We start from the raw sequence: 27,917 nt of genomic DNA on the forward strand, positions 1-27,917 counted from the left end.
ATGGAGCTAGAAATTGCTCGCGAAAGCAGGCCGACTAAGAGACTAGTGCTAGTACCCGTTGGGATAGATAATTCAGTAGGTTTAACTGAAGTGACGATACAAAATGCGCAAGAGAACACCAATAAAGAAGAAGAGGTTGTGAAAGAGACTGAAGCTGTACCGGAACCGATAGTAGAAGCAGTGCCTGAACAAGAGAAAAACCAAATCACACGGAAGAAGAGACTTCCAACACCATTCCCACAGAGATTGGATAAGTATCAAAAAGATGAGCAGTACAAGAAATTCTTGGAGATATTGAAGCAAATTCAGGTAATCATTCCATTGATTGATGCTTTAAAAGAAATGCCTAGGTATGCAAAGATGATGAAGGACTTGATGTCCCGCAAGTTCTACTTCCAAGACTTGGCCACGGTTACATTGACTCAGATCTGCAGTGCTGTTGTGACGATACCCATAGCTGAAAAGCTGTCTGACCCAGGGAGTTTCACAATCCCTTGCACAATAGGCAACTTTGCATTTGCTAAGGCACTGTGTGATCTGGGAGCAAGCATAAACCTTATGCCCCTAGCTATCTACAAAAGGCTAGGCATTGGAAGAGCTAGACTCACGTCTATGCTACTACAACTGGCTGTCCGAACTGTGAAAAGGCCCTCCAAGATTCTAGATGATGTATTGGTGCAGGTTGGGAAGTTTGTGTTTCCAGCAGATTTTGTCATCCTTGACTGTGGGGTTAACGAGGAAATTCCCATAATTTTGGGAAGACCATTCGTGGCCACTAGGAGAGCTCTAATTGATTGTGAAACTGGAGAGCTCAAAATGAGATTAAACGATGAAGAGATAACATTCAACGTGCAGAAATCTGTGTGCAGACCCAATGAATTTGCCAATTGCTCTCTAATATATGCGGTGGATGTAGTGTTGGAGGAGGACGATGCAACATTAAACATTAAAGACCCTCTAACAGCTTGTCTCATGAACTTAGACAAAGCTAATGGTGAAGACTTGGCGGAGTTGGTACTTGCTCTTGAAGGCCAAGGATTTTGGAAAAGGGAAATTGAATTTGAGCCTTTGCACTTGAAGGAAAGAAAAACTTCTCCAACTAAGCCGTCAATAGAAGAGCCACCAAAATTGGAAGCCATTGCCATCTCATCTCAGGTATGCATTCTTAGGACCTGACTCAACTCTACCTGTTATTATCTCATCCAGTCTGTTAGATGTGCAGGCAGAACAACTTTTGCAGGTACTAACTGAGTGCAAGACTACAATTAGGTGGACCATTGTAGACATTAATAGGATCAGCCTAGCCTTTTGTATGCATAAGATTCTACTGGAAGATGGGCACAAACCTTCCAGGGAACATCAAAGAAGGCTGAACCCCAATATGAAAGAAGTGGTGAAAAAGGAAGTGATTAAGTGGTTAGATGCGAGAATCATATTCCCCATCTCTGATAGCAACTGGGTTAGCCCAGTGCATTGTGTACCGAAAAAGGGAGGTATGACGATAGTGAAAAATGAGAAGAATGAGTTGATCTCCATACGGACAGTCACAGGTTAGAGAATCTGTATGGATTACATGAAGTTGAACTTAGCTACCAAGAAGGACCATTTTCCACTGCCATTTATTGATCAGATGCTAGATAGACTGGCAGGGAGGTCTCACTTTTGCTTCCTGGATGGGTACTCGGGGTAGAATCAGATTTCCATTTCCCTAGAGGATAGAGAGAAAACGTCGTTCACCTGCACTTATGGAATCTATGCTTTTCAGCGAATGCCCTTTGGCCTATGCAACGCACCCGCCACATTCCAAAGGTGCATGATGTCCATCTTCACAGATATGGTAGAGGAGATAATAAAGGTTTCATGGATGTCTTCTCAGTGGTGGTGAATTCATTCGATGATTGCCTTGTAAACTTGAGGCGAGTTTTGAAAAGGTGTATCGAGACTAATCTGGTACTCAACTGGGAAAAGTGCCATTTCATGGTATAGGAAAGTATAGTCTTGGGGCACCTAGTGTCAAGTAAAGGTATTGAGGTGGATTGTGCAAAAGTTGATGTGATAGAAAAGCTTCCACCACCCAGCTCCGTCAAAGCAATCAAAAGTTTTCTTAGGCACACCGGTTTCTATAGGAGATTTATAAAAGATTTTTCCAAAATTGCTAATCCCTTCTATAAATTGCTTGAAAAAGATCACCCTTTTGTGTTTTCTGATGACTGTAGGGTAGCTTTTGAGGAATTAAAGAAGAGACTGGTGACAACACCTATCATAGTTGCCCCTGACTGGGAGCAACCATTTGAGCTAATGTGTGATGTTAGTGACTATGCTGTGGGAGCAGTGCTTGGGCAGCGAAAAGATAAAATCATGCATCCAATATACTATGCAAGTAGGACGTTACGTAGAGCCCATTTGAATTACACTGTGGCCGAAAAGGAGATGCTGGCAGTGGTGTTCGCATTTGACAAGTTCAGGTCTTACCTAATAGGCTCAAAGGTAATTGTTTATACTGACCATGCTGCTCTCATGTACTTAATTGAGAAGAAGGAGTCAAAATCGCACTTGATTTGATGGGTGCTACTGCTGCAAGAATTTGATTTGGAGTTTCATGACCGAAAGGGAACAGAGAACCAAGTAGCTGACCATTTATCCAGGCTGGAAGGAGCTGGAAAAAGGGTTGAGGTAGAAGAGATTCTAGAATCTTTTCCAAATGAACAACTACTAGCCACGAGTCTCGAGGAAGTGCCATGGTATGCAGACATTGCAAACTACCTGGCGAGCGGTATTGTTCCTTATGACCTTCCCTCTATTCAAAAGAAAAAGTTCTTTCATGATTGTCGCATGTATTATTGGGATGAGCCTTATCTGTTTAGGATTTGTGTTGATAACATGATCCAGAGATGTATCCTCGAGATAGACCAACCTTCTATTTTGCAGGCTTGTCGCGTGTCACCATATGGTGGGCACTTCGGGGGAGTGAGGACAACTACAAAAGTCTTGAAATCGGGGTTCTATTGGCCAAAACTATTCAAAGATGCATATCTATGGATAAAGGGGCGTGATGAATGCCAATGAACCGGGAACATTTCCCGCAGACATGAGATGCTCATGAACCCAATTCAGGAGGTAGAAGTGTTTGACGTATGGGGGATCCACTTCATGGAGCCGTTCGTTAGCTCATATGGAAACAAGTACTTACTCGTTGCTGTGGACTACGTGTCCAAATGGGTAGAAGCTGCAGCACTCCCTACAAGTGATGCAAATGGGGTAATTGGCTTTTTGAGAAAGAACATATTCACCCGATTTGGCACCCTACGGGCAATAATCAGTAACGGAGGCACTCACTTTTGTAATTGAGCCTTCGTAAAGTTGTTGGAGAAATATGATGTACGCCACAAGGTGGCCACCCCATATCATCCACAAATAAGTGGGCAAGTGGAAGCCTCGAACAGAGAAATAAAGAGTGTGTTGACTAAGACTGTGAATACTACTAGAATAGATTGGGCGAGGAAATTATATGATGCACTTTGGGCTTATCGAACCGCTTTCAAAACTCCAATCGGCATGTCTCCATACAAATTGGTATTTGGGAAGGTGTGTCATTTACCAGTAGAGTTGGAGCATAGAGCTTGGTGGGTATTGAGATAGTTGAATCTTGATATTGAAACCGCGGGAACAAGTAGAGTAATGGAGCTGCACGAGCTTGATGAGTTCAGATATCACGCTTTTGAAAGCACGAGTGTAACGACCCGACCTGTCGTTTTAAGAGTTAGCATCCCATTTAGTGGATTAAGACCTCGAGAAACTTCATAATATGCTTCATGACCCGCATGTGTGGTCAAGTTTGGTTTTCCTAAGATTCAGAGTTAAATTTAAAGAAAAACAAAATCTTATTTTTTTTGAAGCTCAAATAGAAAGAGTTGACCGAAGAGTTGATTTTTGAGCAAACGACCCCAAATTGGAATTTTAATTATGTCAATAGCTTCGTATGGTGATTTCAAACTTAGACGTGTGTCCGAATTTTGATTTGGAAGTCCATAGGACAATTTAGCGCATTTTGGCAAAATAAGAAAGTTGACGTGTTCTAATATTATTATTTTATATGTGGAAGAGGTCTATTACCATGATGGATACTAATTGGATATGATATAAAGTGTATGAGGCTTACTATAATATATATGGGGTCTAAGGAAAGTCCTAAGTCTAAGCCAAGTTAGAAAAGTTCATAATAGACTAAAGTTGTAAATGAGTACACGCATGACCTCATTTTGGACGAGCATATCTACATGGATATAACGATTTGTGTGATTAAAAACCTATCAAATTAAATCTCTTTGAGTCTAGTTTCCAACGCTTTAAACCGTTTGGTGTTTGGACACTCCTACAAGAAGTTATGACCAAAATACCAAAGGCTGGCGGAGGACTGCGCGGATGCGAAGCATCCGCATAGCATCCGAAAAGAGGGGCTGGCAGTGAAGTGCTGCCATAGCATCCGAAATCTGGGCCTATAAACACAATTTCGAGGTTTATTTTCCCCATTTCGCTTGGACGAAACTTGGGTTTCTTCTTCACCCACTCAAGACCTCCAACTCCTCACATCTTCAAGGTGAGTAATCCCTACTAATTTGGTATTTCATCCCATCAATTCCACCCTAAAACTAACTCAATCCACCATGAAATCCTTAGATCTACAAGAAATTTCTTCAAGAACTCAAAGGGGGATTTTTACAAGATTTCTTCCAAAAGGTAATCCTACACCCTTAGACTTACATGTATGGATTTATTATGGAATTATGAGTGTGAATCAAGTATTACAACTTATGGTATGGTAATTGGAAGCCATAAATTCCCAATTTAAATACATGATCATGGTAGGGATTTAAAGGTGATTATTTGATGGAATTTTGTTGGTTGGGTGTGAATGGTTGATCACACATGTGATGTTAGGATTATAAATTGTTAAAGAATAATGGTGGGATGAATTGTTGGTAAATTGTAGTAGTTGGATGAACTAATTCTATGGTTAAGTGATGTAGTCAAATGTGCACACACAGTGTTTGATGAAATGCCTAAATGAGGTAAACCCATGAATATCCTTCTAATTGTGTTTCACTTTTATATGATTCTAAATAGATTGAAGTTGCTAGAATTTACGGAACATTGTAGTAAGGTAAGAAAAGCTCAAGAAAGATTGGAGTCGTCCGGAGGTCATTTCACGAAAGAATGCTATTTTGGAATCTTGATTTGGTTGCGAAACGAGGTAAGTATCTTGCCTAGCCTTGTGTGGGGGACTTCCCCTAAGTAATTGAGTCTTCTATGCTAATTGTAGTCCATGCATGCGAGGTGACGAGTGTGTGCTCAGACTTATTTGGGGAAAATTTGCCTCTGGGGTTCTTAGATCTTTATGTAGAAAGTATCTCGTTATGATTGGGTTTCCTAATTTCTTAAATTGCCTATATATTCTCCATATGACGCTGTTAGCTCTCCTTTAATTCTTACGTGTTACATAGTCCCTTAATTGCCTTAATTGAAGTGATTGCCTTCCTTATTATTTTGATACTTCTTGATTGTGAGTTCCTCTATGACTTCGTGCAAATATGTTACATGTCCAATTGTTGTGTTTACCGGTGTAGCTATCACGTGCTTATTATGTCTTATTGTTTGTTGGGGTTATCATGCTTCTTGGTTTTCCATGACACTTATTATGTACATATTGTTTCCCTTGTCGGGATATTGTTATACTATTGTTCCCTTGCCGTGATGTTATTGTTTACGATATTGTCTCTCTTTCCAGGATGTTATTGTTTATGATATTGTCTCCCTTGTCGGGATGTTGTTGTTATACTCTTGTTCCCCTGCGGGGATTCTTTTATGATTGATGATGATTTGTAAATTGGAGCGGGTTGCACACCTGCAACAAGATATGTGAGATGGGATCGGGTTGTATGCCTGCCATGAGATATATGAAATGGGATCGGGTTGCACGCCTGCAACGAGATATGTGAAATGGGATCGGGTTGCATGCCTGCAACGAGATATGTGAAATAGGATTGGGTTGCACGCCTGCAACGAGATATGTGAAATGGGATCGGGTTGCACGCCTGCAACAAGATATGTGAAATGGGATCGGATTGCACGCCTGCAATGAGATATGTTAAATGGGATCGGGTTGCACGCCTGCAACGAGATATATGAAATGGGAGCGGGTTGCACGCCTGCAACGAGATATATGAAATGGGATCGGGTTGCACGCCTGCAACGAGATATATGAAATGGGAGCAGGTTGTACGCCTGCAACGAGATATATGAAATGGGAGGGGGTTGCACTCCTGCAATGAGACATGAGAAAGGGGATCGGGTTGCACGCGTGCAACAAGATATGAAAAAGAAAGTGAAATTATGTGTTTGTTTTCCTTTTCCTTGTTAGTAATTGGATTTTGGTGCCGTGCACCTTCGGTTTGCTATGTTTATTTGTTGTTACAAATTCAAGTGTTCTAACTGTTCAGATTCCTTTACCGTTGTAATCCCTTATGAAGGAACCCCACCATATTTTCAATACTCTGCCGTATTTAATTACATATTTGTCAATATTTCAAACTTCAATATTCGTTACATTTCAAATTCAATTAGTTTCTCAATTATATTCCCTTAAACTGTCTGAGGTTGTATTTTACTTAAAAGGGAATTTCTACTAAGTTGTAATTTATTAAATCCCATGTTAAAGGAAATAATGCATTCGATGTTGTATTTTAACTAAAAATGGCACTATCGTTATTCAAATGATTTCTAAAAATAACTTCATCTTTTCTTGTTGAGTTCATAATTGGTTTAGAAGTTGTACTCTACTCCATGTCAAGTAAATGAGGCTCCGTGAACATTCTTAATTGTATTGGGTTATGGACATTATGAACTGAGTAATCTGAGAACGTTGTTGTGCAATGTGAGACAGAAATATATGGGTACAAGGTACCAGCGAAAATATTATGATTTTATCTAATGGCATGTGAGTTGCCCATGTGGCTATGATAGAAATATGGGCACGAAATGCTGTGAAAATATGAAAGTGGGCTGAGAGCTATATTATTTATGATTATGAAATGAGGCGTCACAAGGTGACCTTTACTTGAAAGAACTATATTCAAAAGATGCTTATTTGAAGGAAATATATTTGAAAGATATTTATATTCGAAGCACTTGATTAATTGATTGCTCTTGTATTCATTATTCGTTGAGCAATGTTTATGGTATTTTTGTTGCCCTACTATTTATATCACTGGTTGATCATTGTTGTCATCATTATTATTTGCTCCCTACTATTTTTGTATGCTATATTGCACAGGTTGTTAGACCAGTGAGTGTCTTGACTGTACCTCGTCACTACTCCACCGAGGTTAGTCTTGATACTTACTGGGCACCGCCGTGGTGTGCTCATACTACACTTCTGTATATTTTTGTGTACAGATCCAAGTATTTGATCGATAGTAGTTGTTCCTTGCGGTGGAGACTCAAGGTAAACCTGTTGCATCATTCGTAGTCCTCGGAGTCACCTTCAATTGTAATTATTTCCATTTGTTCCCTTTGTTTCGGAACAGTGATATATTTATTTTGTATAACACTCTTAGAAAGGCTTGTGACTTGTACCATCGGTTTTGGGAATTTTAAATTGTTAAGAGTTATTGAATTTAAAGTTGGCAAATATCAATGTTATTTCAGTTAATATTAGGCTTACATAGTTTAGAGACTAGGTGCCATCACGACTCCTTCGGAGGGATTTTTGGGTCGTGACAACGAGATTATACAAGGAGAGAATGAAGATGATACATGATAGAAATATTATTGAGTGGAATTTTAAACCCGGAGATACGGTATTGCTATACAACTCAAGACTAAGGTTATTTCCGGGCAAATTGAAATCACGATGGTCAGGGCCTTTTCGTGTGGTTGAAATTCACCCCACGGGTGCCGTAGAGATTTGTTGCAAGTATTGACTCTCGCATGTTCAGAGTCAATGGGCACAGATTAAAACATTATGTCGGCATGGATAAAGCAAAGGTAGTGTTAGTGACCCATTTGATCGAGCCTCTAAGGTTGAGTATACTTTAAATGTGCTTATCTGCATCGTGCCGCGACTTTTAATCAGGCACTTCATAGGAGTCAACCCATTGATCTGTTGTATTCATCGTGCCACGACGCTAACTAAGGCGCTTGTTGGGAGGCAACCCAATTTGTAGTTGATTTTTAGTGTAGTTAGAATTTTTATTTGTATTATTAGATACTAACAAGTTTGCAGGTGAGTTTGGCGAGTCGAGCAAGGTTTAAACATCGTGCGAAGTTAGGAAAACGCCAGGGTCAGCCAGGCTTTAAATTTTCCTCACCTGGATAAAGCCAAGGTCAGCCAGGCTTTAAGCTGGCCTCACCTGGATAAAGCCAGGGTCAGCCAGGCCTTAGGCTAGTGACGCCTGGTTAACGCCAGGTAAGTAAATTGTTTTCCCTCTTTAAGTTATTTCGTCCTATTTTGGTCAACACACATATCATAAACACGCATCACTCACTAAGACACTCTTCAAGCCAACCCTAATCTCACTTTCATCAACATACACCAATATCCACAAGAAATTTCACAAGCACACTAACACATTGCACAAATTGATTGTTCACCCACACACAAGCAGCATCCACATAGAGGTCAAGCTTCATCTTGCTAGCCCTTCACGCTCATCTGACTTTCTAAGTCAATCTACTCCTTACAAAGCTTCAAAGGTATGGTTCTATCTCTTCTCTTGGTAATTTCGAGTTGGGTACATATGGTAAGTGGTGGGTGTTCTTCACTATTGGTTATGCTTCATTGTTGCTTGTGCTTCATTAAGGGTGGTTGTTTTTCATGGTTTTATGGTGTTTGTGTGACCCAATCCCATGAACCCCTTAGGAATGGTGCTGAGTTTTTGAAATGTGTGGTAGTATGGAACCCCCAAGCTGATTTGGGAGGATGAGGCAATCCCTCAAGTCCATAGGAACTCATATAGCATTAGTGCTTGTCAAGTGTTCGATGAAATGCCTCAAGGGCATTCCTAGTCCCCTTTGGAGCCCGAGTCTCCGAGATTGGTAATCTAGTGCTATGTAAAAGTGCACCACATTAACCTCTTAAGTATGGGGTAGCTCACGGGTATCCAAAGTGTTGTTGTTTGATTCTAATGTTAAGAAAATGCAAGGTGAAGTTTGAGTAACCTTGGCAAGTTGGAGGGAGATGGTGATGATAGAGAGGACGAACATGATGAGGAGTGGAGAGCGTCTGAGGATGACAACGATGTTTGATCAGGGAGTCTCTTGCACCATCCTCTTTTTATTTTCGTCGTGTCTAATTGTGACACTGAATGATTTAAGTGTGGGGTGAGAACTTGTAGCTATTGTTAGTTGTTAGCATTGGTTTTGTTTTTATTGTTAATGTGTTTTCTTGTTAGTGGTAGAAATTAGTAGTTGTTAGATTGTTTTTATTTTTAGAATTTTCTAGGATTGTTTTGCTTTGTTTTTAGGCAGAAATTAAAAAAAATAGAAAAAACAGAAAAAAATAAATAGAAGTAGGTTCCCGACGATGGACCTCCTAGACAGTTTTCTTGAGGGAAGCAAGTCTAAAGAAAATACCAAAAAGATTTTTTTAGGTAGTGTAGTAATTCCCCCTTGATTTTTCTTTGAGCCGCAGTTCTTTTTCAAGGGTTTTTAGTTGAACCGGGTGTAGGTATTTTTAATTTTTAGGAGTAGGAATCACGTGGCTAAGCACTTAATCGCAGCAATATCTCTGCGCTTTGTTATGCCTTGGAAATAGTGAGTACTATGGTGAGATGCTTAGGCTAAATTTTTTACCCTAGGATAAATACCTTAAATCGTGGATTTTTAAATTTTCTTAACTGCTTTGACTGAATTATCGTGATAGAACTAATCCTGAATGAGTTATGTGCCTTGTCTGTGTGAGGTTTGCATGTATTCTGAGCACTTCATTTGATGTTTAGAACTTTCCCCGTGTATGTGCAAAGAGAAATAGTAGACTTGTTCAGTTTGAGAAGTGATATTTGCAGTTCTTTGTTAAGCCATATATATATAAAGTACCCACCTGAATGTTATGTATCGTAGTTAACCCCTTTGAGCCTATAATCTTGTTTCTTTGGTAACCACATTACAAGCCATACTCCGTTGATTGAATCAACCGTATATTTGAACCTTGTCACCTCTCGTAAGCACTTGAATTATGATGAATTATGGAAAAGATAAAGTGTGGGTTGGTGGGTTAGCTTTTGAGTGGAACAATGAAATAAGGAGAAACGTGCACCGGATGAAAAAAAAGAAGAAGTTGTTTACCTCAAAAATGGTAATTACAATTAAATTTGATTTGTGGTTCTAAAAATATGTGATCTATTTTTATGCTAGTTGTTAGGCAATGATGTTATGTGAAAGACATAGAAATGAGATAAGAGCTTGAGAACAAAGTGATAATCAAACCAAATGGTTAACAATCGGGGCCTCGAGCTTGCTTATTCGGGGCTTCGGGGTCGAGTCTGATGCTCGGCTGGGAGCTATCGAGAGTGGATTAACAGTTATGATAATATCAATGATGGCTCTTTATGGCCAATAATAAGCAATAAATAAAGAACAATAAATGGAACGTGATTAATATAAGTAATAAATGCAAGTAATGAGATCAAGAGAATATGTTAGAAAGCAGAGCGAATGTTCTTGTGTATTCAATATTGAGTAACAGATCCTTTCTAAGTGAAAAGGGTCCTCTTTATATATGAAGGGGAAACCCAACATAGTACAAATGCATGTGTAATTATTACATAATTAGCTGGTACAACCGCTCAATCAGCCTGGTGTAGACTTTCACTATTTGCGCAGGCGTTTGTCAGAAGATACAGCTCCTAGGGAACTTCCCACTTATCGGCGATAAACACTAGTCCATTCTTCCCCGATATCGGGTACGAAGACCTACTGAGGGCATCAAACTCTGGGCCATCCCTCGGGACCTTCGAGGTGAGATTGCCCAATGCCTTGTTGATTATAAAATCGGTCTCCCCGATTTTAGCCGTATACAGATAGTCCCCGCGTTTCTCAGAGTAAAATGAAGAGAAACGTCTTCGAGATCTTACCCCTCGGATGCCTCCCTCGAAGCAAATGTCACACCTCCTTTTTACACCCCGAGAGGTATGTGGGGTTTTTTTCCACTTTAAGTGACATTATTTGAAATGAGATTATTTATTTATTTTTAGAGTCGCCACTTAGAATATTTTAATTGGTGTTCCAAGTCACCAGTTTTATTTTTAAATCCCAAATCGAGGAAATTCGACTTTCCTTTTGAAGTCAGCGAACTAGAAATTCTAAGTAAGGAATTTTGTTAACCCGGGAGAAGGTGTTAGGCATTCTTGGATTCCGTGGTTCTATCACGGTCGCTTAAACTATTATAATTGGCCTATTATCTGGTTTTAATACATGTTTTAGCCTATGGTACAATTTGTTAGCTTATTAAACCGCTTTTAATTATTTTTAGGAAGATTCAACGTTATTTCAAACACGCCTTGAACCACGCCACATGAAATGCACCCGCGGTCCACGACACATTTTATTTAACGTTGTTAAGAATTGAAATTGGGTCACATGAAATGCACACCCGGATTTAATAAACAAGGAAATCAATTTAAATAGCGCGCCTAAAGCAACTACGCACTTTTAAGTTAATAACAAGGTTTGCGAGGGCCATGGAAAATTCAACTGATGGCACACCTCGATTTCTAAAGAGTTAAAATTAATTAAGTGAGGGCCATGAGTTTTGGGATTTTATTCGACATGGCACACCTCAAATTCACTTCTATTAAAAGAGTCTTTGATTTAGTCTTTGAGGGCCATAATTTATATGTTTGGCTAATATGGCACACCTCAAATCTAATGAAAGGAGTCTAATTAATTGATTAAAAGACTAAGGGGGATTTCTAATTTATTTTAAGCAAATATTTAAGCTAAACTTTAATAACTAATGGATTAACAATAAGTGAAACCGAGCATTTGGTTGTTAAATGGGGCCTAAACTGGCAACAGGCCCAATTGTCATATGCAAAGCTGCTTATGACAATCACATGAAGCAGTTGGCTCAACGTGAAGCCCAAACCAAGAACCAGATTGGCGAAGAGGAAAATTGGGCACATCTGGGCTAATGACAACAACCCAGATTCGTGATTCATTACTAAAGATTGAAGCAACTTGCAATTTCATAAAAAAAATTGGAGATTAAAATAAATGCTAACATTTCTTGCCAACTTAAAATAGATACAGAATGCACCCTGAAGCCAAATCACATTCTATGATGAATATATAATCCTAGTGCTATAATAACCCATATGAAATTATTTCATCTCTTGAAATCTAACATAATCTGTGACTTATAACCAAAAACACTAGCATGATTCCCAAAGAAACGAATACATTTACTAATATGAATCGTAATTGAATGTTCTTATTCTAAACCTATTCATATCACTTTAACCAAATTCAGGAAAGCTTCCCATAACACACACTGATTTCACCAGACTTGAATAAGTATGTAGCGCGTATAATTTAAACTGAACTTTCTACTGTGATAACCCCAACGGTCCATACATGCAAACAGGACTTCAAAGTCATATTTACAAAACCAAACGAATAAATAACAACATTTTCCTAGATTACTAACAGAACTTAAAGCTATCAATCGAATTTAACAAATAAAACGCATGAAGGAAACTTAGATGGATTACAGAATAATAAGGAATTAACAGTACAGATATAACATTCAACAAGAAGAAACAATGTGACACAAATTTTGACTCAATAGCATAGCAGCAATCCCTTTCATTTCACATGTCCATGAGGTCTAGAGAGTACCTGATTTCAGCAGCACAACAATAAGGAAATAAGTTTGAATTTAGGAAAAGCAGCAGCAGTAAATCAGCAATGGAACAGTGCCAAGAGCAGCAAATCAAGCCAAACTTTCAAACCAACTTGAACCCTTTTAACCCAGGTGCATGATTTGGAACTTTTAGAAACTCTAATTAACCAAAGGGAATCAAAGAACTAGAAACCAAGCAAAATTTTCCAGCAATTTTCAGTATTTTGGAGTTTGAAAGTGACTCAGCCGTTTTCTAAGCTTTTCAGTGTTTTTTTTTTCAATTCTCTCTCAAATCTCTCTTGAGAATGAAGTAACAGGCCTTTTATAGAGGCTTCTTAGGGCAGCAGAAATGAACTTCAGTTTTTGCCTATTACTCCTTTTTTAATTTTCGTTTTTGCTAGTTAGTCCTTGATTTTAAAATCTATTTTTTAAACTAGTCCTAACCCCACTTTCCAGGTACCTTCCTAAATCAGTTACACAAGATTTCCTAAACTAAAAACCCTGAATTACCCTTTAAGCTTATGTTATTTACCCTCAGCAGACCACCTGGGTCAAGTTGACTCAAGACTCAACCCCAAACCTTGGCTTGCAAAGCCCGGACTAAACCCCTCCTTTTTTCTTTGGGCTTCAACAAGTCCAAATTCAAAAACTTACGCAAATGGATTCCCAAATAAAACCATCTAATTCTGAATTTCTAACAACACGAACTCTTTTTTAATGAAGCAAAGATAAAAGAAAAAAATAGAAATAAAAAGAAAATTAACAGTCATTTTATCAAAGAAAATAATCTAAATCCTATAAACTAACTATGATGTAACAGAAAATTCCAAGACAGAAAAAAAAAACAAAAAGAAAAAGGGAGGATCAGAAAAAGATGAGGATTAGAAATAACAAAGATGAAGACAAAGAGAGAACTGAAATACCTAGAACACACAGGCAGAAAATGGCTTGAACGACTCCTAGAACCCTTGATTTTGAGCCGAAATTGGCCTTAATCGTATGTTCTTGTTGAGAACATACGAACAAAGCCAGTTCCGACTCTTAATCAACTCGTCAAAACTTGAAAAACTCGGATGATTTTTGTCTTCTACCTTTCTTTTTCAGATTCAAGATGGGTTCTGTTTGGTGATGATTCAAAAGGATATATGGGTAGATTAGGAATCAGGGGTGAGGGAGGGTTGTATGGTCAAAGTTTGGAGAGGATTCAGAGTTGTTTTGCCGGTGAAAATGGCGGAATTCTATAGGCAGCGCTAGGGTTTTCATGTCTCTGAGTTGGAGACGATGAGGGACAAGAAGGGGTGTTTGGACTAGGTTAATTGATGATGATATTCATACACTTTTATGTAAGTGGGATTAAATTCTAATGATCGTTGGATGAAGGAATATGAAGGTCTCAGATTGAACTAAAACTAACAATCTCCAAACGACGTCGTTCGGTTAATAAAAAGGGCTGACCAGGTTGGGGCATGATTTGGGACAAATTTCGGACGGGTCTTGGGGGAAGATCGTTTGGGCCTTGGGAAATTTAATTGAAAATAGTCCAAAATCAGACTTCCTTTATTTTCTTTTCTTTCAATTTCAAATTTTCCTTTTCTTTTGCAAATTAATTTAAAAACCCTAAATTAACTTTTGAAACTAAATTAATCTAACAAATTAAGATAATTACTATTAAAAGTATTTATAAAAATTAAATAACTCGTAAATTAAAATAAAAACTATAGAATTTAAAATTAAAAAGTTAAAAATGCAAAAATGAGTTATTTTTTGTGATTTTTTTCATTTTTTTGTAAAACAACTAATGTACTAATTAACCTAAAAATGTAAAAATAAATCATAAATGTAAATGAAATATATTTTTGTATTTTTCATGAATAAAATTAAACATGCACAGAAAAATACAAATAATTAGACAAAATTCTAAAATAATTCCTAAAATAATAAACAATTAAAAGAAAAATCTAACTCTTTGGGATTCTGTAAGAGTAATTCATATAGGGCAAAAATCATGCGCTCACAGCTGCCCCTCTTTGCTCGGAGACACGAAGGGTTTTCGGGCAAAATAAAATGAGCAATTATGAGGGATTTTTGCCCGTTTGAAACTCCATGAGAAGCATTTTTGAAAGAGCCTAACTGAACCTTGCTTCAAGTCAGTGTAGTTCTGGGAGTTTCGGTAGGTGGGCCTACCAGGAAGTTGTGATCTCACTGTCGCTGCTGCTGCTAACTGCTAACTGCTTGCTGAACTCCTTATTACACCAGAAAATGGAAAATAAAAAGCTAAACTAGCTAAACCTATCAACTATGAGTTACAAGATTCCTATCCATAAATCTTCTGAAGCTTGATCTTGAGTCTTGGCTGGTTCTTGCTGCAGATTCCGATCTGAATCTTAATGCTCGTCAGTTGTAAACTGTTGGTTCATTCTTCAACTTTGGATCAAGGCAGGAAAGCAAAGCCTGTGGTTTCAATCATATCTTGAGCAGTCTGCATCTTTCTCCGCTTCGGCACTTTGAGTTCACTTCTTTTTGCTCTTTTTTTATTCTTTTCTTTATTTTGGATTGGGACTCATTCTTTTGGTAGTCTCGAACCCTGTGCCTGGAGGTCAAACCTGCTCAGATACCAAAACAAATAAACGAACAAATTTTTTCTGCCCCAGTTTTCACTAGGAAAATTTCGTGAGTTATAGTAACAAAAACCCTACATTATTTCTCTATTAAAAGCAATAAAATAAGGATAGTGTGTCTTTAGGAGAAAGAGATTAGGGAGTGGAGCCCTAAACTCAACCAGGGAGTTGAGACTCTGTGTTGGAAAAGGCGACTAGGGAGTGGAAACCCTATATTTAAAAATAATCTCAACTAGGGATTGGAGACCTTATGTTGGCAAAAGGCAACTAGGGTATGGAGACCCTATGTCTAAAAATAATCTCAACTAGGGATTGGAGGCCCTATGTTGGCAAAAGGCGACTAGGGGATGGAGACCCTATGTCTAAAATAATCTCAACTAGGGATTGGAGACCCTATGTTGGCAAAAGGCGACTAGAGGATGGAGACCCTATGCCTAAAAATAATCTCAACTAGGGATTGGAGACCATATGTTGGCTAAAGGCGACTAGGGGATGTAAACCCTATGCGTAAAAATAATCTCAACTAGGGATTGGAGACCCTATGTTGGCAAAAGGCGACTAGGGGATGGAGACCCTATACCTAAAAACAATCTCAACTAGGGATTGGAGACCCTATGTTGGCAAAAGGCGACTAGGGGATGGAGACCCTATGTCTAAAAATAATCTCAACTAGGGATTGGAGACCCTATGTTGGCAAAAGGCGACTAGAGTATGGAGACCCTATGCCTAAAAATAATCTCAACTAGGGATTGGAGACCATATGTTGGCAAAAGGGGACTAGGGGATGGAGACCCTATGCGTAAAAATAATCTCAACTAGGGATTGGAGACCCTATGTTGGCAAAAGGCGACTAGGGGATGGAAACCCTATGTTTAAAAATAATCTCAACTAGGGATTGAAGACCCTATGTTGGCAAAATGCGACTAGGGAGTGGAGACCCTATGTCTAAACATAATCTCAACTAGGGAGTGGAGACCCTATGTTGGCAAAAGGCGACTAGGGAGTGGAGACCCTATGTCTAAAAATAATCTCAACTAGGGATTGGAGACCCTATGTTGGCAAAAGCATGAAAGATTGAGATTGGGGATCCTAAACTACCATTTTTTTAATTTCCTTCTTATTTCCTTTTTTCATCTTGTTTTGTTTTTCTCTATTTTTACTTATTTCATAGAATGAGTAAATGCAGGAAAAATTTGGAGGGGACTTCCCTTTTTATGGATTGTTATTGCAAAGTTGTTTCTAGCACTTGCACATTTCGTTTTTCTTTTTAGTTGTACCTGCTTCTTGCACAGTTGCTTTGGATTGCACCTGTTTCAAATTTTCAAATAAAGAACAACTCTTAGTTTGAAACGGTGGTGGGTTTTGTGGCCTTGATTGTTTTTGATCACTTGATCTCGGCCCAACTCTTTTGGTGAGAACCTCTGCTGCTTGCTGGCCTTTCTGAAGATTGATCTCTCTCCTAGAACCGAGGAACTCAACTTTCCAAAATTTCACATGACGTTTCACCCGTGTGGGGATTTGGCCCTTTTACCTTATTCTGCCTCTAGGGGCTTTTGACTTTGGACTTTTTTTCATTTTCAATAATTTTGACTTTAGAGCATCGGCCATCATGGACAATCGAGATCGACTTGTTGTACCCGCTGAGGCTGGGTACTTTCTTTGGATTTGTCTTTTGTTAAACCTTGTAAACCAGTCTTTCCACCTTTTCTTTGTATTAGTTTCGGAACAGAGTTAGACCAAAAGGGATTCAATGAAAAGTAAAAAAAAGGACAAGAAAGTGAACTTAAAGAGAAGTTTCCCTTTTGGGGAGGAAAGAAGGACTTATCTGGAGTGCATGCAGACTTTAATAGACATGACATGCTTCTTGGACTGGATACCCGATCTGCACAACTATCCAACTTCTCATAAACCCATTGCGACCCCTGTTTTAAAACCGAGAAACCTTTACAGGACTCTTTCAGTGCCAATGGTGGTGAGGGATTTCTTCTTTTCGATCAATGGCGCCCTTTGTGGGTTTTCGCCAATCGACCTCTCTCATTTCTCTTCTCACCGTCGCCTTATAGTGCTCTTTATGAGTTTTCACTAACAAGACTCTCATTTTCAATTTCTCTGCTCACTGTCGACTTATGGTGCCTGTGGGTTTTCACCAATAAGACTCTCATTTTATTTCTCTCATCTTGATTGCATCGGATCCAAACAACTGCATTCTCCGATTTTGAACACCTTTCACTGATTGATAGGAAGGACAAGGTTTGGGTAAAAATAATTTGGATCAAATTACAACTTTGGAACCATTCAAGCGGGATTATCACCGAACCATTATAATATCTGCTCTAGTTTCATTTTCGGGGGAAATTGGATTTTTTGTTTTTGTGTGACTAAACCCCAAAGAGATGCTGCCTATGTATCCTTTCGGAATCAAGTTGAACATAGTTCAGGGAAACATTTTATTTTTGTTGTTTTGTTGTTTTTTCTTTTGTTTTAATATTTTTTTTCAAACACCTTCAAGTTCCAAATAGGGTAATGAAAGAAAGGTAACCGGATCTAAGGGTTAACAAAGGGTTGGAATGTTTGGGGTAGTGAGAATGAAAGCCTTCGTCATCCTAATCGAATAATGTTGTTGCTGTAGAAGGATTAGACATAGTACCTTTTGACTGGGTTTGCATTTATAGTTGTTTCGGGGTTATTCCCTTTGATGTCTCTCAGATATAATGCCCCTTTTGGCAACAATTTTCTGATAATGTATTGTCCTTTCCAGTTAGGAGCGAACTTTCCTTTTGCTTCCTGATGATGGGGGAGAATACGCCTTAAAACGAGTTGCCTCACTTCAAAGTTTCTAGGCTGCACTTTCTTATTGTAGGCACGGGCCATTCTTTGTTGATACAACTGCCCGTGGCAGACTACGACCATTCGCTTTTCATCGATCAGGGTTACCTGCTCCAGACGGGTCTTGACCTACTCACTATCTTCAATTTCAGCTTCAACAATGATCCAAAGAGAAGGGATTTCAACTTCAGTGGGTATTACGGCTTCAGTGCCATAAACCAAAAGATATGGGGTTGCTCCGACCGATGTGCGCACAGTAGTGCGATATCCCAACAATGCAAACGGCAACTTTTCATGCCATTGCCTGGAGCTTTGGATCATCTTTCTCAAAATCTTTTTGATGTTCTTGTTTGCTGCTTCGACGACACCATTAGCTTTGGGCTAATAAGCGGTAGAGTTCCGATGCGTTATCTTGAATTGTTCGCATATCTCCCTCATCAAATGACTATTCAAGTTTGTAGCATTATCCGTAATGATAGTCGCAGGATACCAAAACAATATATGAGATTGGAATGCACGAAGTCTACCACAGCTTTCTTTGTGACAGATTTGAGAGTGATTGCTTCAACCCACTTTGTGAAGTAGTCGATAGCGACCAATATGAATCTATGCCCATTTGAAGCTTTTGGATCGATCGGCCCAATGACGTCCATGCCCCAAGCAACAAATGGCCAAGGTGCTGACATGGGATGCAGTTCTGTAGGCGGTGCATGAATCAAATCACCGTGCACCTGACATTGATGACATTTCCGGACGAAACTAAAGCAATCTTTTTCCATAGTCATCCAATAATAGCCTGCGTAGAGGATTTTCTTTGCCAAAACATACCCATTCATGTGGGGTTCACACACCCCTGCGTGCACTTCATACATGATTCTTCCGGCTTCTTCGGCGTCAACACATCTTAACAAGTTGATATCTGGAGTCCTTTTGTATAAGACATCACTGCTCAAGAAGAAACCACTTGTGAGCCGTCTAATGGTTCTCTTTTGGTCTCCACTGGCTTGCTCGAGATATTCTTTAGTCTTCAAAAATCTCTTGATATCATGATACTATGGTTGGACATTTGGTTTTGCCTTAACCGTATTGCAGTAACCATGTCTTTCTCAGATTTGGATTTCTAACATGTCAATGTGGGCATCGCCTGGGTATGGCAACATTGAGGCCAAAGTAGCAAGTGCATTGGCCAATTCATTGTGAAAAGGTATGTACCTGAACTCAACTGACTTGAACCGCCTGCTAATATCTTCCACATGTTGCCTGTAGGGAATAAGCTTGACATCTCGAGTTTCACATTCTCCCTGAGCTTGTCGGATAATCAAATCTTAATCTCCCATGATCAATAATTCTTCGACATCTTGGTCGTTTGCCATATTCATACCCATAATGAAAGCTTCATACTCGGCAGTATTGTTTGTGCAGAAAAACCAAAGCCGGGCTGTGGCTGGATAATGCTGACCAGTGGGTAAGATCAAGATTGTCCCAATTCCAACACCATTTGCGTACACAGCCCCATCGAAGAACATTTTCCAAGAATTGGTGTCTTCTGATGTTATCTAAATTAAATTTACCTCTTCATCCGGAAAGTAGGTGCTCAAGGGCTGGTATTCATCATCAACAGGGTTTTCAGCTAGATGATCTGCCAAAGCCTGGGCTTTCATTGCCGTGCGGGTGACATAGACTATGTCAAACTTAGTGAGCAGTATCTGCAATTTTGCTAACCTCCCTGTGGGCATCGGCTTCTAGAATATGTACTTTAGAGGATCCAACCTGGTGATGAGGTAAGTGTTATAGGCCAACAAGTAGTGTCTAAGCTTCTGAGTGACTCAAGTTAAAGCATAGCAAGTTCTTTCCAACAAAGTGTACTTGGCTTCATAACTGGTAAACTTCTTGCTCAGATAGTAGATGGCTTGCTCTCTTTTTCCGGTCACATCGTGTTGCCCGAGGACACAGCCAAAGGAGTTTTCCAAGACCGCCAGATACAAGACAAAGGCCTCCCCGGTTCAGGTGGGACCAGGACTGACGGGTTCGACAAATATTCTTTGATTTTGTCAAAGTCTTCTTGGCACTCATCCGTCCATTTAATCGCTGCATCTTTCTTTAACAACTTGAAGATGGGCTCACATGTGGAAGTCAACTGAGCAATGAATCGGCTAATGTAGTTCAATCTTCCCAACAGGCTCATAACCTCTTTCTTGGTTCTTGGAGAAGGAAAATCTCGAATAGACTTTATCTTTGTTGGATCTAATTCGATGCCCCTCCGACTGACTATAAATCCCAAGAGATTTTCAGTCGGAACCCCAAATGCACATTTGGCCGAATTCAGCTTTAAATTATATTTACGCAGTCGCTCAAAGAATTTCCTTAGGTCCCAAACATGGTCGTACTGGGTCCTGGATTTGATGATTATATAGTCCATATACACCTCTATCTCTTGGTGCATCATGTCATGAAAAATGGCAGTCATGGCCCTCATATAAGTTGCCCCGATGTTCTTCAAACCAAAAGGCATGACTCTGTAGAAATAGGTGCCCCAAGGTGTGGTGAAAGTTGTCTTTTCTGCATCCTCTTCATCCATCAACACCTGGTGATATCTTGCATAACAATCCACGAAGAACTGTGCCTCATGTTTGGCGCAGTTATCAACAAGGATGTGGATGTTTGGTAAATGGAAATTATCCTTAGGACTTTCTTTGTTTAGATCTCTGTAGTCCACACACACTCGAGTTTTCTCGTCTTTCTTTGGCACTGGAACTACATTGGCTAACCATATGGTGTATCGAACCACTCGGATCAGCCCTGCTTTCAACTATTTTGTGACCTCTTCTTTAATCTTGTCACTGATATCAGTTTTAAGTTTCTTTGCTTTTGCTGGATAGAGGGATAATCAGGGTAAGTCGGCAGCTTGTGGACCACCAAATTGACACTCAATCCTGACATGTCATTGTATGACCAAGCAAACACATCTTTAAATTCAAACAAAAGTTGGATCAATGCGTCCCGGGTTTTTTCATCTGTGTGAATTCTTATCTTGGTTTCTTTGACTTCTTCAGAACTACCCAAATTAACCAGCTTTGTATCATTTAAGTTTGGCTTAGGTTTATTCTCAAATTGTTCCAATTCTCGATTTATTTCCCTAAAAGCCTCTTCTTCATCATATTCCGGTTCTTGGTTTATTATTTCACAATTAGACAGCGTGTTTGGATCTGGGCATGAAGTCTGCAAGCATGTTATGTTATTTAAAGCCGCATTATTAGAACTGAAAGAAGAAATAAGAAAAAAGTAACAAAATCAGTAAGAATAGAGAGATGAACGATGAAATATTGATTTCATTTTATTGAATTTTGAAGATAACAGGGTTTACATTGGAAATTAAAGACAATAAACTAAAAGAAAACATCCGAGTTACACCCTGAGATAACTCATGATGTAGAAAAGGTGGCAGGACTGGACTACCGGAATTCCCGCCTGATTGGGAAAGGAGTAGCCTTCCAATTTTGCAATTTGGCATTGGGCCCCATATACAGCACCTCAGCGGTGCTCGAGCCTTCTCTCGGCTGAATCATGTGGGTTTCATACAACATCTGCCTCATAGCCCCATAGATTTCTTCAATTTCATCGGCCGTGAAGGCCTCATCTTCCTCTTCCTCATTGTACTTGGGCCTCACAAATGTTCTATAAAGATGCGGAACCGGCTGAGGCAAGACCCAACCATTGTTCTTTTGTTTAAGTGTTTTTCATCAGCTGACATGGGTTGGAAACCTACCCCAAAGAACTTCTCGCTAGCAACCAGAGTGATAGGTTCGGTGATTCCTTGCAATGACATCTCGAGCCCTTTCCCGGGTTTATAACCATGCCTGATCATTTCCTTGGAAACCATAATTGACTCATTTGAGAGAAAGGGTTGAGGACAAGGGTTTTCTTCTTCACATTGGTCTGCGACCACAACCTCAAAAGCTTGATAAACTATATGCTCACTTCCTTCCCTAGCTTCGAGACATAGGACTGACGGGTCCCGGTAAATTGACTGCTCATCTTCTTCGTGAACTATAATCTCCTGATCTTCATATTCAAATTTTACCATCTGGTGGAGAGTAGAAAGTACAGCCCCTATTGCGTGAATCCAAGGTCTTCCTAGGAGGAAATTATAGGAAGTATCCATATCCAGGACCTGAAAGGTCACCTCAAAATCCACCAGACCAATAGTAAGAATCAAATCAGTCTCACATATGGTATCTTTCTTGATGTCATCAAAGGCACGCTCACAGACGTTGTTGGGCCTGATTCTCTCAGTACCGATCTCCATTCTTTGCAGAGTTGAGAGAGGGCAAATATCTACTCCAGAACCACCATCTAGCATGACCTTTTTCACATAATATCTCTTGCATTTAACTGTCAGATGAAGGTCTTTGTTGTGTGCGGCTCCTTCCGAGGGAAAATCATTCTTGCTAAAAGAAATTTGATTGACTGCAAAAAATCTTTCCGCCATCCTTTCCAGCTGTTCCATAGTAGTTTCAATGGGAGCATACGCTTCATTAAGAGTTTTGATCAACACTTTCTGATGTTCAGTTGAATTCATTAGCAGAGACAACAAAATGACCTGAGCAGGAGACTTCCGAAGTTAGTCCATTATCTCGTAGTCTGCCATTTTCATTTTTCGGAAGAACTCTTTTGCTTCTTCAACACTAACTGGCATCTTGAGCGGGCAATGCTTCTTCGTGGCATTATTCACTTCCTCCAAATTAAGGTATTTATCAGCTGGGTTATTTTCCTTTGCTTCTCCCGATATCTCTTTCCCCCTCTAAGTAACTACCGCCTTGTTGTAATTACATGGAACGGCAGTGGGGTCTGTCATGGGCCTTTGCGGTGCGTAGCCAATAACCATGGGCTCATTCAGCCTTGGTGAAATTACTGGCCCCCGCACCACGTAGGTCCCCTTAGGCACATACATTTTAGATCCCTTGTTTAGCCCAAACCTTCTTGGAGGGCTCAATTTCATTTGTCCTTTCCTTTGACCCCGGGGAACATAGAGAACGACATCTTTTGAGGGCGCTGCCCCAACTTTGGTTTCCTCTTTCTTTTTAGTATTCTAAGGGGTAGGTTTACTCTTTTTATCCCCCTTGTCTTGTTTTGCATCAGCCTTTGGCTCCTTTTCCATATTGGCTATGGTAGTGATGGCTTTTAGAGCTTGGTCAAACTCTTTATCTTCACAAATCATTCCAATAGCTGGCCTGTTGTTGTGAGACGGTAATGGATTGTTGGTTACATTAGGTACGTCATCGTCCTTTAGCACTATACGCTTTTGATTCATGAGATTTTTCACAACCCTTTTTAGGGTCCAATAGTCATCTGTATCATGCCCTTCCGCTCCCGAATGTTAAGTACATCGAGTACCGGCTCTGTAGGAGGGCGATTTTGGGTTCTGTCTGGTTTGGGGCATGGGTTGCAACAGATCTATCTGGACAAGTTTGGGGAAAAGGCTGGAATATGACTCACCAATGGGCGTGAAGTTTTCCATCCTGGGTGGTTCCCGTGCATGGGCACTATAGGGGAAGTTGTTCTGTGGAGGTCAGGGATTATACTAAGCTTGGCGAGGAGGTTGATTTCTAAGAAATTGATCCCGATTTTGATTGAATTGTTGTTGTGGCCTAACGTAGGGCTGGGCATTCATCACTGCGTATGGCTGAGGAACTATAGCATAGGCCACATCCTGATGGGGATAGTAATGTTGTGGGGTTCTTGCAGGGAAGTAAGGTCTGGGTGGACAGGGTTTTCTTACACTTGAAGTTGTCATTGCCGCTTTTTCCTTCTTCTTTCGGTTTGCTACACCTCCAGAACCGCCTTGAATTGCTTGGGAGGTAGCCCTTATAGCAGACTGACTTAATATGCGCTCTATTTTTAAACCATTCTCAACCATTTCACCAATTTTGATGGCCTCAGCAAATGATTTCCCCATCGCAGACATCATGTTCTGATAATAATCAACCTCTTGGGCTTGAAGAAAAACACTAACCATCTCTGTTTCATCCATTGGAGGCTTGACCCTGGCCGTTTGTTAGCGCAATTTGACAGCATACTCTCGGAAGCTTTCCGAGGACTTCTTCTTTAGATTTGACAATGAATTCCTATCAGGGGCAATGTTGATGTTATATTAAAACTTCTTGACAAAATCCCGAGCCAAGTCATCCCAAATATGCCAACGAGATATATCCTGATCCATGTACCATTCAGAAGCAATGCCGACCAGGCTCTCTCCAAAATAAGCCATAAGAAGCTCCTCTTTTCCACCTGCTCCCCGTAATTGGTTGAAGTACCTCTTGAGGTGGGTTATGGGATCGCCATGCCTGTCATACTTTTCAAACTTTGGGGTTTTGAAACCCAATGGTAGATGCACGTGTGGGAACATACACATGTCAGCGTAGGATATGCTCTTTTGCCCTCTCAAACCTTGTATATTTTTTAGACTCTGCTCCATGCTCCTCATCTTTCTAGTAATCTCCTCTTGTTCAGGGTTTTTTGTGGTTTTTTCCTGCCCCGCGGTAAAATCGTACCGGGGTGGCTGAGGGTAAGCATTGGTAGTAGACTGGGTAGGTTCTAGTGGGAAAGATGGCACTTGAAAGGTGAAAGATGATGGATCAAAACTAGGCCTGGGCAGAGTGGGTTGTGTCGTAGCTGAACAAGGTGGCGCAGTGAATATGTTTGAGGCCGTACCTAACATTAACACCTGGGGGTGAGACTCAGAAGGTGTTCCAGCAAAGTGCGCTGAGATGGTAGGATATCCCAGTGGGGTATTAAGATAACTTATGGGGACGTTGGAAGTCCTACTTGCCTTTGGAAATAATTCAGGGAATCCAGGTATCACACTCGGCGGTTACCTACCATTGGCCCATGCATCCCACACTTCCATCATGCGGAGACGTCTCCGCAAAATTCTATTTTCTTTAGCAGTTGCTGACTCGGAAGTTGGGATGGCCGAGATCGGGCTATCCTTCAGGATAGGAACTGTCGACAAATGAGTTTCCGAAGACATTTCAACACTTCCTTTTGACCTTGTGAATTACAGATGTGAAGTCAGATTACCACAAAACCAACCACCTTAATATAGAACCTGTACTTAACAGTAGACAACAAACCAGTTAGTTTGAAGCAATTAACACATAGGTAATCGCACATTGGGGTGTGATGCATCTATACAGTTGAATGTATTTCTACATGTTTTGCAACGGTTACTTGTTTCATCCCGGCTTTTGCTTATTTTTCCCAATTTCTTTTTCTTTCCACTTTGGCTCTTTGATGCTTCTCCTCTTATTCCTTTTTTCTCTCTTTTATTTCCTCTCTTTTCTTGCTCTTTTTTGGTTTTCTTTTGGTTTTTCTTTGGCTCTCTTTTTCTTTCTTTTTGGTTTTTCTTTCGGTTCTTTCCTTCCACATCCCTCTTTTATTTGAGTTACTTACAAAATCATGACCGGATCTGATGAGGATTGCCTGCGTATCATGACGCCGCGTGAATCAGATCATCACATAGTTCAAGAAATTAGTACGAAAATAAGGAAACAATTTTTTTTGGGAATTTTCAATTTTCATTAATAAAACTCCTAAACTTTTCTATTACAAAAGACTCCAACATACTCATTTTCTTTGAATTTTAAAAAACTACAAACAGACTCAAAACAATATTTTAAACTAAAAACTGAAATATAGACTCTATAAATGAAAATCAAGAGTACATAAGTGCTTATACTCCTGTGGCCCATGGGACATCATTCGGTCTTGTCATGGGTCTATGTGCAAGATCCCCTTGAAGACGCTCCAGATCACTCATTATTTGGCAAACAATTGTCATTACTGCAGCAAAGAAAGTGGTGTGAGTCATGTCTTCACATTCGTGGCATTTCATGATATTGTAATCAGCAATTGCTCTAACCCTCTCCCGGATAATACCCTTTTCTTAGAGCAAACACCCGATTTGTTGAGTCCTAGCTTCTAGAACTTGAGTGTCATGATGGTTTTAACTCTGCAACTGTTGCATATCTTCCTCTATTTGGGACATTAAGGCATAGAAATGTTCCCTTTCGGCTTTGAAGCTCCTAGCCTGCTTGGCCACCTCGTTTTCAAGGGTAGTTAACTTTCTCTTCAAATCTGTGACTATTCCCTCATATTTTCTTTTCAACTGCCGCACAAATTCTGCCCGTCCTTCTGTATTATTTGTTAGTTGTGCTCGGGCTCTTGCTAGACTGGCCTCAGACTTTTCCAAGTCATCTTCACACTCAATTACTTTCTTTCTAAGACCACTTATAAGCCTTTTTTCTGCTCGACTCTTTCCTGGTTCTTAGCAGCTATTCTCATTTTTTGGATCTGATCTCTAAGGGCTTTGTTTTCTTGAATCGACTTCTTCTTTTCCCCTTCATCGGCAACAACTTGGACACTATTGTCAAATTTGAGGTCCCTAAATTGTCCCTCCAATTTAAATATCTTGGTCATATAGCTTGCTTTTTTTGCCAGCCAGCCTTATTGCTCTTGCGAATCTTCAGTGAATTGCTGGACGTGAGGTCTTTTAGCAGGCCTTTCGGGCTCCCAAGGGGTTTGAAACCTCTTACCAAGCCAAGCTATGTAATTAGGGTCTACCTCACCTTTAGATAGATCCTGCACCAGAGTCTTAGGTTCTAGAAATCTGCACCCATTCCAAATTTGACGAACTTTTCCTTCTAGGAATACAGCTTTTGAGCCCAATTCTATGACTTGTCGGCTAAGATCTTCATCATGGGGAATAGTTTGAGATCTGCCTAATTGGCACAACACCCTGTGAGGAGCGTATGGCTGAATGCTCCGGAGACCCATTAGGAGAAGATAGCACACCTCGACTGACATGTATATGACTTCGGCGACAGGGAGCCATCCGAAAGTCCACTCAATTTTGTCCGAAGTTAAAGAACTCAAGTGTGCAAACCAAGCCTCTGTACCTTCTGGAAATTCAACACTCACCACTTGATTTTCATACTCTTCGATGAAATTTAGACCAGTCATGCCGTAGTTCATATACCCGACACGGTGACAAAGATGTTCTTGTATCCAAAGTTGTAGTAGCAAGTTACAACCCTGGAAGAATCTTCCCCCTTCTCGGCATATTGTTAAGGCTCGGTAAATCTCAGCTAAGATCACTAGAACGAGGGTGCCATTAGCTTTCTTAATCATGACATCAACCATTCCCATGAGACCCAATTCTATGTTGCCTGTCACACCTCCTTTTTGCGCGCCCCGCCCCGAAGGGCAAAAATGCGCGAGGGAGTTTTTCCAATTTAAGTGACAATATTCGAAATGGGATTATTTATTTAATTCAGAGTCGCCACTTGGGAAAGGTTTGGCTTTTGGTGTCCCAAGTCACCGGTTTATCTTGAATCCCAAATCGAGGAAATTTTCGACTTTCCAAATGAAGTCTGCGAACCAGAAATTCTAAGTAAGGAATTCTGTTGACCCGAGGGAAGGTGTTAGGCACCCTCGAATCCCGTGGTTCTAGCACGGTCGCTTAAATTGTTATAATGGCTAAATATCTGATTTAAATACATGTTATGACTTACGTG

General features: G+C 40.0%; 1 protein-coding gene across 1 annotated transcript; it reads left to right on the top strand.

Moving 5' to 3' along the window:
- LOC138884366 (uncharacterized) lies at positions 1-20,483 on the top strand. Its single transcript, XM_070165562.1, has 6 exons — positions 1-1,155; positions 1,241-1,550; positions 1,766-1,905; positions 1,987-2,487; positions 3,115-3,258; positions 20,241-20,483. Exons 1-6 carry the CDS (start codon positions 1-3, stop codon positions 20,481-20,483), a joined length of 2,493 nt encoding a protein of 830 aa, XP_070021663.1.
- Positions 20,484-27,917: the final 7,434 nt, after the last annotated feature.

This window comes from Nicotiana sylvestris, chromosome 2 (assembly GCF_000393655.2).
Source record: "Nicotiana sylvestris chromosome 2, ASM39365v2, whole genome shotgun sequence".
Taxonomy (NCBI): domain Eukaryota; kingdom Viridiplantae; phylum Streptophyta; class Magnoliopsida; order Solanales; family Solanaceae; genus Nicotiana; species Nicotiana sylvestris.